This window comes from Acinonyx jubatus, chromosome E1 (genome assembly GCF_027475565.1).
Source record: "Acinonyx jubatus isolate Ajub_Pintada_27869175 chromosome E1, VMU_Ajub_asm_v1.0, whole genome shotgun sequence".
NCBI lineage: Eukaryota > Metazoa > Chordata > Mammalia > Carnivora > Felidae > Acinonyx > Acinonyx jubatus.
This window is the reverse complement of record NC_069397.1, coordinates 47,057,194-47,072,566: the sequence shown is the minus strand read 5'-3', so window position 1 is coordinate 47,072,566 and position 15,373 is coordinate 47,057,194. Positions and strand designations below refer to the sequence as shown.

At 50.4% G+C, this 15,373-nt stretch overlaps 1 protein-coding gene across 4 annotated transcripts in view; it reads left to right on the top strand.

The window, feature by feature from the left end:
- The window catches only part of PRKCA (protein kinase C alpha), a 393,952-nt gene that overhangs the window by 339,234 nt on the left and 39,345 nt on the right, over positions 1–15,373 (top strand). For all 4 annotated transcript variants that reach the window (XR_008294375.1, XM_027048026.2, XM_027048028.2 and 1 more), the window contains 5 exons: positions 1,850–1,987; positions 3,052–3,225; positions 5,196–5,287; positions 7,802–7,864; positions 8,745–8,883. Coding sequence is in view for 3 of the 4 variants with exons in the window: in XM_027048026.2 (XP_026903827.1) it covers positions 1,850–1,987; positions 3,052–3,225; positions 5,196–5,287; positions 7,802–7,864; positions 8,745–8,883 (606 nt within the window). In the remaining variant the exon portion in view is untranslated. The remainder of the gene's footprint in view (positions 1–1,849; positions 1,988–3,051; positions 3,226–5,195; positions 5,288–7,801; positions 7,865–8,744; positions 8,884–15,373) is intronic.

The following is a 15,373-nucleotide window of genomic DNA, read 5'->3' as shown; positions in this document are numbered from 1 at the left end:
CATCCGGGCTCTTTCTCACAGGTCTGTCTAAAAATTCCTTCCATCCTCTGTCAAAGTGGAGGCCAATTTATGTATCACTGCAGATCAGGTTTTGTCTTTAAAGAGTGTCAGTGTATCCACCAGCCCCCAGGTTCACATGCGTTTCCCACCAGGCACGGCCGCATAGAGGTGTATGTAGTACAGCTGTATTAAATACTTTCAGCCTGGTAGCAAAAAAATTAGGACCGTCTTCCCCCCCCCCCCACCCCGTGTCTTAATGTCTCTGCTTCAGCAGGTGTGCTCAACCCATCCAAGCATATACACTCAAGCCATGAGGTTTGATCCCTATACATACGTGTTATTTTTATCAAGGAAAAGCATCCCCTGACAGTATCTGATGGATACATTCACGCTTCATTTCCTCATTCAGCCAGAGTGTAGAGTTGCACGCCCTGTGCCAAGCACTGTGTTGAGGCCTGGGGGCCCAGAGACGGCCGGGGCTCATTCCACTAACGCACAACCTCTTCCACAGGGCCTGACGCAAGGTACTCAGTAAGTGTGGGATGAAGGGATGCTGTTGCTCTAAGAGGGAATATGGGTGGCTCCCGGAGAGCCTTCTCTGCTGCTAAAGAAAACGTGTCAGATCCCCTGTCTTCCCCTCCTCCAAGAGCTCAGAACTGATGCTGACAGTGTTTTGGTCACACAGTAAAACCCAGATGCCTGCAGGTGTCCTGCACCTTCTTGTAGTCACCTGAGTGATGTCCTGGCACCTGCACATAGGTCTGCTGCCCTGGGGCTGAGGGGGGGGAGGGGGGGAGGGGCGGTGCACCTTACCCTTAAGAATGTAGGCAGAATGACAGTCTTTGCCCTTGGGCTCAGGGCTGTGGCTTTGGCTGTTCAGCCAAACCGCAGGACCCCAGCCTTTTCAGCAGCTGACATGTTCAGAGACTGGTTCTCTCATCATCAGGCAGGTGGTCCACACGCAGAGTCTGTCGGGAGATTCTCCACAGGCTTCTTTGCTGACTGTGGAGACCTTCCCGTGTGATTCCCATGAGCCTGTCCTTTTCTACTGAGCCCTCTGTCTCTCCTCCACCTTTGACCTGAGTCTCTAACTCTTAGGCAGAGTAACAAGGGTGAGGTCTCTCCAGCACCTTTGGGTAGCAGGAGTCTAGCTTACAAAAACTCCTTCTGGTAACGGCCAGGTCACTGGCCAAGGGTCGTTCAGGTTCAAAGGGTGCTGTGTGTTTTGTGTGAAACCAGGTTCTCAAGCATATCACCGTTTCTTTTCCTCTTGACTTACACACACACCCTGTGTTCTTCTTACTGTGCCTTTTAAAGTAGCAATAAATCATCCCCACAGCTTGCCGGTTAAGAGGTTTCTCTCCAGGGGACTCTACCCTCCTTTTTTCCTTGAGTACAAGTTGCCTTTATGCAGATGAATCTTAAATTGGAAAATCTACAAATAAGAAAAGTGTCAGAGCACAGTCTCTTTCTTTTATTACTTCAGCCATTGTGAAGCACTTGTCCCCCAGAGGTTGACTTTTACACCCTAGAACAAAGATCAGCAAAATGGCACAACTTGATTCTTGGGTAATCTATGTAAAGAGTGGTCTCTTAATAGGGAAGGGCAATTTTTTTTTTTTTTTTTTTTTTTTTTTTTTTTTGCTACTTTGAAAACGTTGCCCTTAGGGTAAGTATATAGCCACTGAATTTTGAATGGATATTTCATCACCCTGTGATTTCTTTTCTTGCCCCCATCCCACCTCCCACCTCACATTAAGCTTCCTTAAATGCATTCTTTTTCCTGGGGGCAAAAACAGTGACCCATTGTTTTCACCTGTGTGTGTGTGTGTGTGTGCTTGTTGTTTAGAAAGCAAAGCTCGGCCCTGCTGGTAACAAAGTCATCACTCCTTCAGAAGACAGGAGACAACCTTCCAACAACCTTGACAGAGTGAAACTCACAGACTTCAATTTCCTCATGGTGCTGGGGAAGGGGAGTTTTGGAAAGGTGAGAGGGCAGTTGTCTGGGGTGGGGGGCGGGGCGGGGGAGGCTTTTGCAGAGAATGCTGGGATTCATCCTGGGCCCCCTGAGGTTTCCAGAACAGCGCTGGAGATTTCCCTGGTCTCTGTACGAGTTTCTTAGATGTCCCCCGCCCACCCCCACCCCCGCTTAATGTCTTTAAAAACAAATGTATCCAAAATGCTACAGAGAGGGAGCGCCTAGGTGACTCAGTCCAGTAAACATCCAACTTCAGCTCAGGTCGCGATCTAATGGTTCATGAGTACAAGCCCTGCATCAGGCTCTGCAGTGACAGTGCGGAACCTGCCTGGGATTCTCTCTGCTCCTCCCTCTCTCTCTCTCTCTCTCTCTCTCTCTCTCTCTCTGCCTCTCCCCTCCCTTTAAAAATAAACAAATAAACTTAAAAAAAAAAAAAGCTACAGAGGGTTCACTGTATGTTACCATTTCAGGGTTGAGAACAAAGCACGTGCTCCAAAATGTTAGCTGAATGATTAATTTTCACAACTAAAAACGAAAAGCTGATTTGTAGTAAGTGAATGTAATAAGAGATGCTGAACTGGGTTTCTTCAGTGATCAAACTATATGACCCCATTTGGCTTCTCTGGCCCCAAATCTCATGGTAGATCCAGGAAGCGATTTCCACCCTGCCTTTTTCTGTCTTGGCTCCTGACTCGTGAGAAGCTTATAAAGGTCAGTCCCATTTTTGTACAAAGGATGCTCCTGAAAAGTGTGCACCCTTCAAGACTAATGCTGAGGGCCGTGTATGTTCCTTTTAGCAGCCACAGTAGCGCCATCATGGGGCCGTAGCCTACACAGGGTGCAAATCCCAACAGTTTCTAAATTACACAGGGCTGGAGGAATTTAATCTACACTGACATGCAGTATCTCAAAATTCACACACCAAATGGAACTTTATGAATGTGTTTATATCACACATTTATAAGCTTGCACAAACTAGAACAGTCTGAGTGGTCACCTGACCAGGTTCCTCCCCTGTCCCCAGTACCAGACATAGGGTCAGAGTTTTCAGGTTGCCTTCCGTCTGCTCCCAGGTGATGCTCGCTGACAGGAAGGGGACAGAAGAACTGTATGCCATCAAAATCCTGAAGAAGGACGTGGTGATTCAGGATGACGACGTGGAGTGTACCATGGTGGAGAAGCGAGTCCTGGCCTTGCTCGACAAGCCCCCGTTCCTGACACAGCTACACTCCTGCTTCCAGACGGTGGTAAGGACCCTGGGAGAGTGTACCTGTGGCACAACACACGGCATGTGCTACCACGGGTGACCCCCGAACCGGAGTGTTCTAAGCGTCTGAATCAACCTTACTCCCGTGGAGAAGGCCGAAGAAGGGCATAAGCTGAGAACAACCTCCCATTGTTGCACCACCGGTAGCTTTGGGGTGTCCCCTCTCTGGGATGTGCCCTACTGAGAGGCGCGGCATTAATGCTGTTGAATTCAGCAGACATTTGCATGAAAGGTTTTTGTTATCCCAGGCACTGTGCTCAGACCTAAGGATACAAAACCAATAAACTAACTCACGGTCCCGGCTTTTTAAGGCTACTGATCAGTTGCCAAGCATAGCCTCGGAACATTAGGAAACTTGATCTCCTGAAAGGGTGTATTCTTATTTCCTGCACACAGCAGGGTTGGCCATCTGGTCTGTTTTGCACAGCCCATGATCTCTAAGAAAGGTTAGAGAGGAAAGAAACCCACAAGGAATGACATTTTGTGACATGCGTAAATTAGATGAAATTCACATTTCAGTGGCCATGAATTGTTTTCTTGGAACACAGCCACATTCCTTCACGTTCTTATCATCCACGGTGGCTCTCAGGCTATGAAGGCAGAGTAGAATAGTTCCAAGACCCACACAGAGCCCGAAGTATTTACTGTCTCTAGCCCTTTACAGAAAGTTTGCCCAGCCCTATCTTCCAGGAAAACTAAAAAGAGGACAAAACAAGTTCCAAAACGCTGATCAGCCAAGCTCCTGGCATGGAGCTTGCCAGTGCCCTGCAAGAAATACAAACTTTTTTTGTGGCACCGAAGACAGGCTTTCTACTCCTCGGTGGCTGCCCTTGCTAAGATATGACTCAGTAATAAGTGGCTATAATTATTACTGTTAGGAGCTTAATTATTTTCAACTTCCTTCTGGCCAGAAAATGACTTACCATCTTCACGTTTCTCCTTAAAATCCCTTGGCCAGGGAGGGGTCCATGTCTCCGAACCCCAGCCCAGGTCCCGTCCCCCTGGTCAGGACACTGACACTGTTTAAGCTCTGGAAAGAAACAAAACATAGAAATAAAGATGGAGTTAAAATTCCTAACAGGAAAGCTAGAGATAGAAGCTTCTGGAGCTGTTTCCCGGCTGTCAGCAGCCGCTTCATCATTTTGTCCCTCCCTGTGCAACACTTGAATGTTTCGTAACCTCCGTGAAATGGCGATGATGTCTAGAAGCGAGCCGAGGTTGGCTTTCACCTGGGTGTGCTGTGCCGTTCAACCCCGGCTTCCCCATCTGCCTCTCTACAACGTCCTCATAAATACACAGAGTTCTATGATGTCCGCCCTCCGCGGGGCCGACACTTAGCACGCCGGTGACAGAAAGTAAGAAACAATGTTTGGGCCTGTTATGGATGCAAAAGAACATTTGGTTAGCCTCTCCGGTTATAGTTCCCTCCCCCACAGTATTGAACATTTGTAATTTAGGAGCCCAACCCAGCTCATGAGATTTGTTTCCAGAAGCATCCAGTGAGACATATGACTGCATCACTGTGGCTTGCCCCCCAGACACTGCAAACCAGAAACACCAGTTAAAAGTCAATAATCGGCCCATAAGGATTCTTCACAGCATCCGTTAAACGTGTAGTATGTGTGCAGGAGAAAGGGGAAGAGCGTGTGAGGCCATTACTGTAACAGGGAGCATACGGAACCAGAAGGGGGCAGACATGTTGACAGAGGGCCATTATTTCAGAGTTACATAATGACTTTATACTTCCCAAGGCCCTCGTGCACTAGGGTTCATTATGTATTTTTTATCGGGGAAGAAAAATCTCGAAGGGCTCGGCTCCACTGATCAGCTCTGCCAGCATGGCCCACAGTTTGTTAACTAATGCGAAAGCCAAGCAGAGTCTGGAAAGAGTGAAGGAAGCCGCTCGGCCCGTGGCCAAGCCCTACTCACATGTTGAACCTTGGTCTTCAGGATCGACTGTACTTTGTCATGGAATACGTCAACGGTGGGGACCTCATGTACCACATCCAGCAAGTAGGAAAATTTAAGGAACCACAAGCAGTGTGAGTATTTTTTTTTAAGTCCCTTAATTCAGACAGTTCAAATGTGGAAGATGGGGCTTTGCCACTTCGGAGTTGAGCACTGGAACCTCCCAGGGGGCAGACTTCTTGGCTGGGTCCATCTAGGCGCTTCCAAAGGAGAGGTTTATTCTACTTCCGGTGAATTGGAGATGCTGGTGTATCCTCCCCCCGTCCCCCAGTTCCACCCTCACTGATTGAGTCAGCCCCTTGCACACCCACGATGCATCAGGCACTGGGATGTGAAAGGCTTTCTCTGCCCTCGGGGAGCTCACCGCCTGACATGGAGTAGAAGAAGTCTCTGGACAATTGTCATGTGTAGCCATCACTTTAGAAGCAGCACAGCTAGCATGCAAGCCCTGATAAAGAGGAGAGTGAGGAAAGAACATCTTCAGGGAATGTTCTTGCCCAAGCCAGCGGGGCAGAAGACGGTTTGAGATTGGGTCGGGGGGGGGGGGGGGGGGCGGGAAGGAGCTCCCGATGATGAGTCCGGTGGAGCACCTGGCTGAGGACCACCGAAGGCTGTTGGGGGGCTCAGTGGGGCTTGATACCCTGAGGCTAAGTTTTCACAGAGCCCCGCTGACCAAGAGTGGAAGGAAGGAAGGAAGGAGGGAGGGAGGGAGCATAGGGGCCGGTGCGAGGGGTTGGTGAAAATCTGTGTCGAGGAGAGACAACGGAGCTTTTATTCGGTCTTGACCTTGGATCCAAAGAGGGGTAAGGGTCTTTGAGAAACGGTCTGGAGGAATAAGAGAGAAACCTCTTCCGGTGATACCTCATCTTCGGTTTGGGAGGGAGCAGCCACCAAGGAGGAGAGGATCTGGGGGAGAACCGGGAGCTCCTCTTGGAGGGTTTCATCGGGGCCACAGGAGTCAGCAGCGTGGGGGAGAGACCGGGGCTCCAGGGGAAGACAGAGAATTGCCCGTCTAGGCAGGGACTTTGATACGTGAAAGATCAAACCATTTTTCCGGGGCCAGGAGGTCACAGGACACTCAGCAGAAGCAAATCTATACAAACAGCTATTTCCCTCAGCGAGGATGCATAGTGGGCACGTGCCCTGATTAATTAAGTTAGCAAATGTTAATGGGATTCTGGCCCGTGTTCAGTCTAGAAGCTAAGTCTGTGGAGTGTTTGGCCTCTGCGGGTTGGTTGATCTGTCTCAGGGAAGATGAACTAAAGGTAGAAGAGGGAAGTCTGTGGTAACAAGCTTGAAAAAATGGAAAGGGAGGAGTGCCTGGGTGGCTCAGTCGGTTAAGCGACCAACTTTGGCTCGGGTTATGATCTCACAGTTTGTGAGTTCGAGCCCCGTGTCGGGCTCTGTGCTGACAGCTCAGAGCCTGGAGCCTGCTTCTGCTTCTGTGTCTCCCCCTCTCTCTGCCCCTCCCCTGCTCATGCTTTGTGTCTGCCTCTCAATAATAAATAAATGTTTAAAAAAAAATTTTTTTTTAATGCAAAGGGGGATTCTTTTTGTTTCTGGTTTTATTTTTTGCTTTTCAATTTTCAGAAATGCCTGTCTTTATCTCCTCTCTCATTCTGGTACTTATAAAGCATTAAAATGCTCGGATTGTAAAGTAAAGCTTGATAACACAGAGCTGGAAAGAGCAAGTAGCAGAATAGCGACCTTAGGTTGCAAGGCAACATTAAGGCATCTCGTTCAGTGGCCTTAACATTGTGTTTGAGTTCCTGGAAAGTGTTTATTTTCAAAATACAGGAAAGCATGAAAGATAATGTAAAAGTCGCCCCGAATCCCATCTCATTTCCCTCCCCCCATCCCGTCCTTCTCCTGCCGGACCTTAGGGGTGCCCCCCCACCCCCATCCCCAGTAAGAGTTTGGTCCTTATCATTAGAGAGGTTGCTCTCTGCTTACTTTAAGCCTCCTGGGTGTGACGTTTGCACAGGCACAGTCTTCTGGCTTCTCAGACTTCAAAGATTCCTAAACACTCTGCAAATTTTAAAACCTCTTTCAGCATTTACTCTGAGTTTATTATGAATTATTTAAAAGGGTAAACTCGAGTATGACTCACGGTGCGTGTCCCATTTATCTCAGCACTTGGGGCGCGGATGGGGGGGGGCGGTGAGTTCACCAGCTACAGGGTGCCTCACTAGGCACTGTCCACAAGTAGAAAAATGGCAGTTTTCTCCACTCTACCCGAGCCCTGACACAAAATACTCCAGCAGCCACTCTTTAAAAGATTGTATTCGAAATTTCGTTTAAGCAGTAAATTACCCGTCCACCCACCTCAGACAAGAAGTGTTGGTTTCCAGACAGGTAATAAACCTGTCTCATTGACTCAGTAGCTGTAACATGCCTCGGGAGGTTGGAGTGGTGAAACGGCAGAGGGAAAGGCAAAGAGTTAGTCATGGGTAGGGCCACGCTGATCTCTGAGCGTCCCGGGATCTTCTAACATTCTAGTATCTCTTTGATGCCTGAACTAGAAGGGTACGAAACATTCAGGAATCCAAAGAGCAAGCCAGAGGCCTGACCAGCATTTCCTTCTGCAGATTTTATGCGGCAGAGATCTCCATTGGATTGTTCTTTCTTCATAAAAGAGGAATCATTTACAGGTGCGTGCTGAATCCCTGCCCGCAGCACTGCGACGGACCCCTGCACCTCTGTGTGCGCGTAATTCTGTGGTGGGGACTTAAGACACGGAATTGCTACCCGTTGAGGTAACAGAGACCTGCCGGGACCCGCCTTTGCCGGCAGCCTCCTGGCAAATCAGAGCCACTTTCTGATTTCTGGGTGTCAAAAGATTTTCTGTCTCGCTTCTGCTTCCCACAAGAAAACGTGCTTTTTCCTCTCCCCTGGCAGCTCCTTCCTCTGCCTTTTTTTGGAACGGAGGTCAGGGAGCAATGGAAAACGAATTTCTGTTATAGATGCTCGGCAGGAAAGGAACATGGGGAGCTAGGGAGAGGCAGGGGAAAGAAAACCATTGAATTAAATCCTTTAGGTTGTTATCTACAGTGAGAGTCTGATGCCAAAGAAAGAATTCTGGTGTTAATTGAAGAGTAAAAGACATACAGCAGAATGGAAGGGACACTTGTGTGACCCAATGAGGTTGTTCTAAACCTGTGATTTTGCAAACCTGGCTGTGCACCAGGCACCCCTCCTGTGGGATATGAGTAAATCATCTGAGATCTGCCCAGATCTGCTAAATTAGAATCATGCTCAGCCAAGGTCGGGGATCACTAGTCCAACCATTCAGTCATTGATTCGATGTGCATTTATTAACTACCTACTGTGTCCTAGGTGCTATGTTAAGCTCTCTCTGGAGATTAAAAAAAGAAAAAGAAAAGAGTTATTTCCTTGTCCCAGCTCTCCTGGGACCCATAGTTATATGCCATTGAGATGGTAGCTAGTCAAATATCCTTCGGTCTCAGTGGCTCCAGAGCAAACCACGTAGCGTCATGGGAAGGACGCTGATGCTGTCCTGCTTCCTTGCAGGGATCTGAAGTTAGACAATGTCATGCTGGACTCAGAAGGGCATATCAAGATTGCTGACTTCGGGATGTGCAAAGAGCACATGATGGATGGAGTCACAACCAGGACCTTCTGCGGGACTCCAGATTACATTGCTCCAGAGGTAGGGACCCCGATTCCCCTTGTTTTCTAGACCAGACCTTTCAAATAGCAACTACAATCAACAGCCCCGCCGGGGCACAGAATCATTAGTGAATCACTAGGTCAGTGAGCACAAAATGGACTAAACTGAACTAGAGCAAATTAGAAAACAAGTACGAGAGCTCGCCACACGGTAAGGGTATGTCTCGTTTCGTGGAGCCGTGTTGTGTGGTAAATGCAATAGATTTCTTACACGGTCATGGTCAAAACAATTTAAGCTACGCTGTTGGGCAGAGAAAGGGGGATCTGGCTCGTAAAAATGTTCTGCCTGGGAAAACTGGGTCAGTAGGTGGTTCCGATGATGGCTTTTTGGTAAAATCCAAGTGACTGGTTCTCTAAATGACACCCTGGAATTGATCATGAACATTTCCGCGCGGTCGTAAAGGCAGTGGTTCCAAGATGTGTGTTTGCAACAGTGGCCACGTTGCTTCATCTTTGTTACGATACGTACTGAGTACTCTTCTTCCTGTTGTGAATCTTCCTACACACCAGCGACTGGGTGGGCTGTAACCCTGGGTCACTGTGTAGCCAACTTTCTGTCCCCACACACAGCCCTGTGGCTGCAACAGTTTCGTCCCAGCTGAGCTGCAGCATGACAGAAAGTAACAAAGTCAGGTCATCCTTCCCTCTAGCGGAGCTCTCGCGCTAGCTCTTGGCAGCTTGTGTGGCATTTATTTAGCCTGTTGCCCCAAATGTTTATCTTAGAGGCAGTAGGTATCTTGAAAAAGACACGCGCGTAGGAATCAGCCCAGTGTGTGCTTCAGTCCTGACTCTCTTCTCTGCAGGCTGTGGGAACTCAGGCAAGTCACTTAAGCTCTCTGCAGCCCTGTTTCCACAGCGGCAAGTTAGAGATTCTACACCTGTAGAATCGCTCTGAGGACAGAAATGCCAAATACGGCGTTCTGCACCCAACAGACCCTCGGTGGTAGCCAGGATTCCAAAAGGGAAGCTAAATTTTTTTCCCTTTGTTAAGTAAGAGCTTGTTTGTTTGTTACATGCCCAGACAGTGTGGAGACCTAGACTTAGAACATTTACTCAGAAACTTAAATTCCCAACCACAAAGGTGACATATTATCTTGATACATAACTTAGTGGGGTTTCCCCTCCCCCCACCAAAGAATTCATGCATCACGATCTCCAGGCATCACATGAGCTTGAAGTGTCATATTTTTCATACACAAAGAATGGGGAAGATCATACAGTAAAAATACAACTTCCTGATGCAGTGTTTATTCTGACACCTTCTGTGCCTGCTTCATTTAACACCCACCAGCTCCTACAAGAGTGTGGTGACAGGGAATGGCAGTGTGTTTTTAGGAAGAAAGGTGGTTTGAACTTCATCTCCATTAAGACCCAGTCTCTGCGATCAAACAAATAGCTTCCTGTGTTCAGTAACACCTCAGCCACCTGATAACCCCGGGGATGACAGCCTCCCACAGAGATGAACAGCTCCAAACAATTGATGTTTGTTGTCCTTTTTTTTTTTTTCTAATGTTCTTCATTGTATTAGTTTCCTGTTGCTGCTACAAAGAATAGCCCTGCAGTTAGTGGATGAAAACAATACAAATTTATTATCTTAAGGCTCTGGGGGCCAGAAGTCTAGAATCAGTCTCACAGGGTCAAAGTCAAGTTGTTGGCAAGGCTAAGCTCCCTCCAGAAGCTCTGGGGTGGGGGTGGGGGGGGTAGTCCTGTTGCCTTGCCTTTTCCAGTCTCTACGTGGCTACAGTCCATGGCATAGTGTCTTTACTTACCATTTCTGTCTTTTATGACCCCAACCCCATAGCCTCCCTCTCCTAAGGACCATTGTGATTACGTGGGGCCCACCCAGATAACCCAGGTTTGTCCCTCTGTCTCAGGATCCTTAATCACATCTGCAAAATCCCTTTTCCCAAGTAAAATTAACATATGCACAGATTCCGGATTCAGATGCACCCACCTTCGGGGAAGGGGACACGGCGGATCCCGCCACACTCATGATGGTGCCTCATCTAACTGTATTTGATAAACTCCCACTCTCCTCCTCAAAGTACACATAAACATGCTTCTATAACATATGTTGGTAGCTTTGGAGCTTTTTTTTTTTTCTTTTTTAACTTGTACTCATTTGTGTGTATGTTTAGTTCTGTGCAACGTGATCACGTGTATAGATTTGGTTCTCCAGCACCACAGTCAGGAGACGGTATGGTTCTGTCCCTTCCTAGGAACCTTTTATTGCCACGCCCACCTCCTCCTGTCCCCCCTCCTGTCCCCATCCCCACCTCCCAGCAGCCACTCACCAATTTTCCATCCCATAACTTTGTTATTTCAAGAATGTCACTCGAGGGAGTCGTACGGTATATAACCTTTGGAGATTGGCTTTTTCACCTGAGCCCTTTCTAGAACTGCAGTCATCATATTTGAGTGCACCTCAGCCACCTGGGCAGGTTGCTTAAGTATCTCGTGCCTCAGTTTCCCCACCTGTGAAGTGGGGATGATAATGTGGACCTCATGAGGTCGTTGTCCGTAGCTCGGAGCGTTGTCTGGCGCGAGACAGGTTGGTCCTGCCGTGGTCATCGTTCACTTGACTCATCCGCCACATTGCACTGCGAACCCCTTACGGTCTTCTGCACAGCCTCCCTCGGTGGTCCTCACGGCACGTTTAGGATGAGGTGTCCGAGGCCGTGAGGGTCTGAGGCCACATTACTGAGAAGTGCGTGAACCAGGCTTCACCATCAGGCTCAAGCTGCCCGCCGGCCGTCGTACTGCCCACGTCGTTAAACCGCTGCTCTGATCCTGAGTGATTCGTGGGCTCAGAGAGCACGCCACACACGTACCGTGCCAAGCAGGGTGCCACTGGGGTAGCGTATCCCACGGGGCCCTGTCCTTGACATGCCTTACAGTGTGGAAAACGTGACCCTCACGCCAACAGACCCCAAAGTCCGTGTTTAGATCCTAGTTGGCTTTCGTTGAAAAATAAGCTGAACCACTTGGGGGGACTCACTGCGCGGTAATTGTAGGTTGTCTTACCTTTTGCCGGCATTTTCCCCCTCCGGGTCCAGGAATTCGGCATATTCAGCCGTAGGAATAATCGCAGTGAAGACGAGGACCATCTAGGTTCACGGTTTCTGAATTTTGCTCAGAGGGTAATATAATCCTGTCCTCTGTGTAAATCTTTCTGTCAGGCAGACGTAAAAATAATTATCTTCGATGGCATTTCCCTTAATAGGCAAAGCAGAGGCTCAAATATTTATGACTGTTTGTTCAAAACCCTTGAAATGGATTAACATTGTGGCATCTCCTTAACCGGTGAAGATAAGCTAAGGCAGAAAATGTCACTAACAGACAGGACTTCTGGCATTGAGTTGGACACCCACGGAAGGGGCACTAATCAGAAAATGATTCCCGCACCTGACGTTACCGGTACTCTTGGCTTTGGCATAGAGAGGATTCTCTGGGGTGGGCGCGAGCCCCTGAGAAGGGCGCACAGAAGCGCCATCCGGATTTAATCCCCCACCTGAAAGTGAAGTCCCGTTGCAGGGTCAGGACCCCCCGGCAGCTCAGAATCGGACTGTGAACACTAGCGTTGCCCACTGTTTCCTGGAAGAAAGAGAGGCGGCAGGGAAAGGGTTTGCTTCTGGCTGGCGGACCCCTGAGTACCCCATGCGGTACTGTGCCACGCGGAACCCTCGCTGTGGCAGGGGCAGTGACCCATGACATAATGACTACTCTGTACCAGACCCTCCAGCACATCTTCTGTTTTGTTGCGTTTTGTACATGAGCAGAGATGAAGTGACCCGCCCCAGGCCACACAACAGCTGATAACAGGGAGAGGTAGGATTTGGACCTGAGACATTCTGACCCTAGAGCCCTGGTATTCTTTCCACCTGTGGCCCCACCCCCAGAGATCAGAGAAAACTCCCTTTGTCCGTCTCACCTGGAGTTGGGGACCGGAGTCACGGTTCTGTCTACCTGTGGTCAGTGACTCGGGGGGTGTATTCCTGCTGTTACAACTGGGCAGACCCCTGGGAAGCCAGGAGAGTGCCTGCTGAGTCCCTGGCAGGCTCAGCACGGAAAGGGGGCCCGCGAGGACCTGGGAGGGGCCTGGAGCTGGAGGCAGTTCGAAATGGGCCACGGCAACCCAGGAGAGACGTGGGGTAAGGGACGTGGGTGAGACGGCGTTCCCCTCGGCAAGAGCAGATGGCACCCCCCACGTGGCCAAGGGAACCAGAACAGTCTGTGGGCACAGTAGCCGGCCTACAGCCCGCCGGCCACAAGCAGATGTGCAGACTCCTGTGAGGGTTGGGGGCTGGATGAGGTCAGGGAGCCGGAGACCTATCCTAGGGGGCCGTGGCTTCTCCTTCCATCCCTACGGGAAGGCCAGCCCTGTACTGCCTATGACAGCTGCCAGAAGTCTGCATTTTTATGTAAAATTTGCCCAGTTGTTCAAAGTTGGGTGTAAAACGTATTAAGAGAGGGGCAGTTAAGTGTTCGACTTCTGCTCAGGTCATGATCTCACGGTTCATGGGGTCAAGCCCCACATCAGGCTCTGCACTGTAACAGCACAGAGCCTGCTTGGGATTCTCTCTCTCCCCCTCTCTCGTTGCCCCTCCCCGACTCGTGCTTTCTCTCTCTCAAAATAAATAAATAAACTTCAAAAAAGAAAAAAGTAAGAGCAATGGACAGAGGTAAGATTCAGCCAACGGGCCACCAGCTGTGACCTGTTCTGGAGGGCTTCAAGGGTCACATTTGGGGGAGCCACATTTTAGGAATGGGGGGGAAAAAGACCAAGGGGCATCCAGAGAAGCAGAAGAACTAGGGAGCCATAGGGTCTTAGACACTAAGGAAGGTAAGTGCTCACGAACTCAGAGATGGCCAGGGACGGCAGAGGTCAAGGAGGTGGGGGTGGGAGGGGATCTGGCCACAGGGAGCCAGCCGTCCCTAAGAGCATGTGGTGATGATGCAGCAGAAGCCAGATGACACTGAGTGGAGGGTGGGTGTCAGCCACCAGGCTGGAACCGTGTCTTAGGGGAACGTATGATAAATGATCAGGGGGATGGTGGATAGACGGTCACTCCCAGGGAAGCGAGGTGAAGGAGGCATCAGTAAGGCTGAGCATGTTTCTAGACCAGAGGGAACATGCTCAGAGCGAGGAAAAAGGAAGATAGAGGGTATGTGTGTGTGGAAGGGGGGTGGGGGGTGGGGAGAGAGCATCCCACAGGTCAGGAGGGAATGGGATAAGGAAGCAGGAGGAAGGAAGAATGTGGAAGTCATCCTCACCGGGAGGGGTAGGCAGGGACCTGGGGGCAGGAGGTGCCCTGCTCCGCTCAGTGGGCACAGCCGGTGACCCACACACATGCAGTAACTGCCCGGCAAGCCACAGTTCTCTGGGTGCGGGGGAACAGAGATTGCTGCAGGCTGGGGCCCATCCGGGGCCAGTCACCTGCACGAGCCACCTGAAGTGACCGAGTGGGAACAGGTGAGTGAGGCCAGAGAACAGTGTCAGAACAGGAGAGTTGGGACGAGGTTCAGTTGGGGGGGGGGGGGGGGTGGAGGAGAGTGACAGAAAGGCAGGACGCTGCCACGGGGGCTGAGGAGGGGGGTTCGTCTCTGAATTAGACGTCTTGAAGAAGCCGAGGTCCTCACGGTGGCCCGAGATCCTTTGTTGTCTGCGCCCCTTCCCTCCCTGACATCATCTCTGACCTCCCCCTCCACCCCTCACCCCATCTCCCCAGACCAGCTGTACTGGCTTCCTTTCCGCTCCCCCAATTCGCCAGACCCTTCCGAGAGCTTTCGCTCTTCTCGTTCCCTCTACCTGGGATACCCTTCCCCCTTCCATGTGGCTTCCTCCTGCCCCTCAGCTCAGATGTCACCTGCAGGAGGCCGTCTTTCCTGGTGACTCTGTTTAAACCTGCAGACCTCCGGCCCCCGTTCAGCACTCCTGCCCACCTCCCTGCTCTCCTTCCGCGGTATTCATCACCCTCGGATACACCCTGTCAGGACTCGTGTGTGTGTGTGTGTGTGTGTGTGTGTCTGTCTGTCTGTCTGTCTGTCTGTCTAGCCCGCCCGGCCCCCTGTGGTAGAATCGCTGTGGTTTTTTTGCTGCGGAGCCCCTAGCCCCCGGGGTCTGGAGCAGTACCTGGTGGGTGGAGTGTATCTGGGAAAAGCAGGTGCAGCATGCCATGTTCCTGCTGTGGAGGAGGGGCTCGGCCACAGAGCAGAGCTGAGGCTGTGGCACTGAGAGGTCAGGAACTCCGTGGCAGGTCATTAGGTGAATCCCAAGGTGATTCCCAAGAGCTGATGCTGGTGGCACGAGACGGGCTGCAAGGGACAGCCACGTGCCTCACGTCCTCGACCCACGAGAGCTGGTGCACTGGGGGCCCCCGAGTGTCCAAAATGGTGGGCCATCAGCCTGGGTCCCCCAGACGGCCCAAAGTGCCAGAATATCAACGCCCCAGGAGACACGTCCTGGCCTT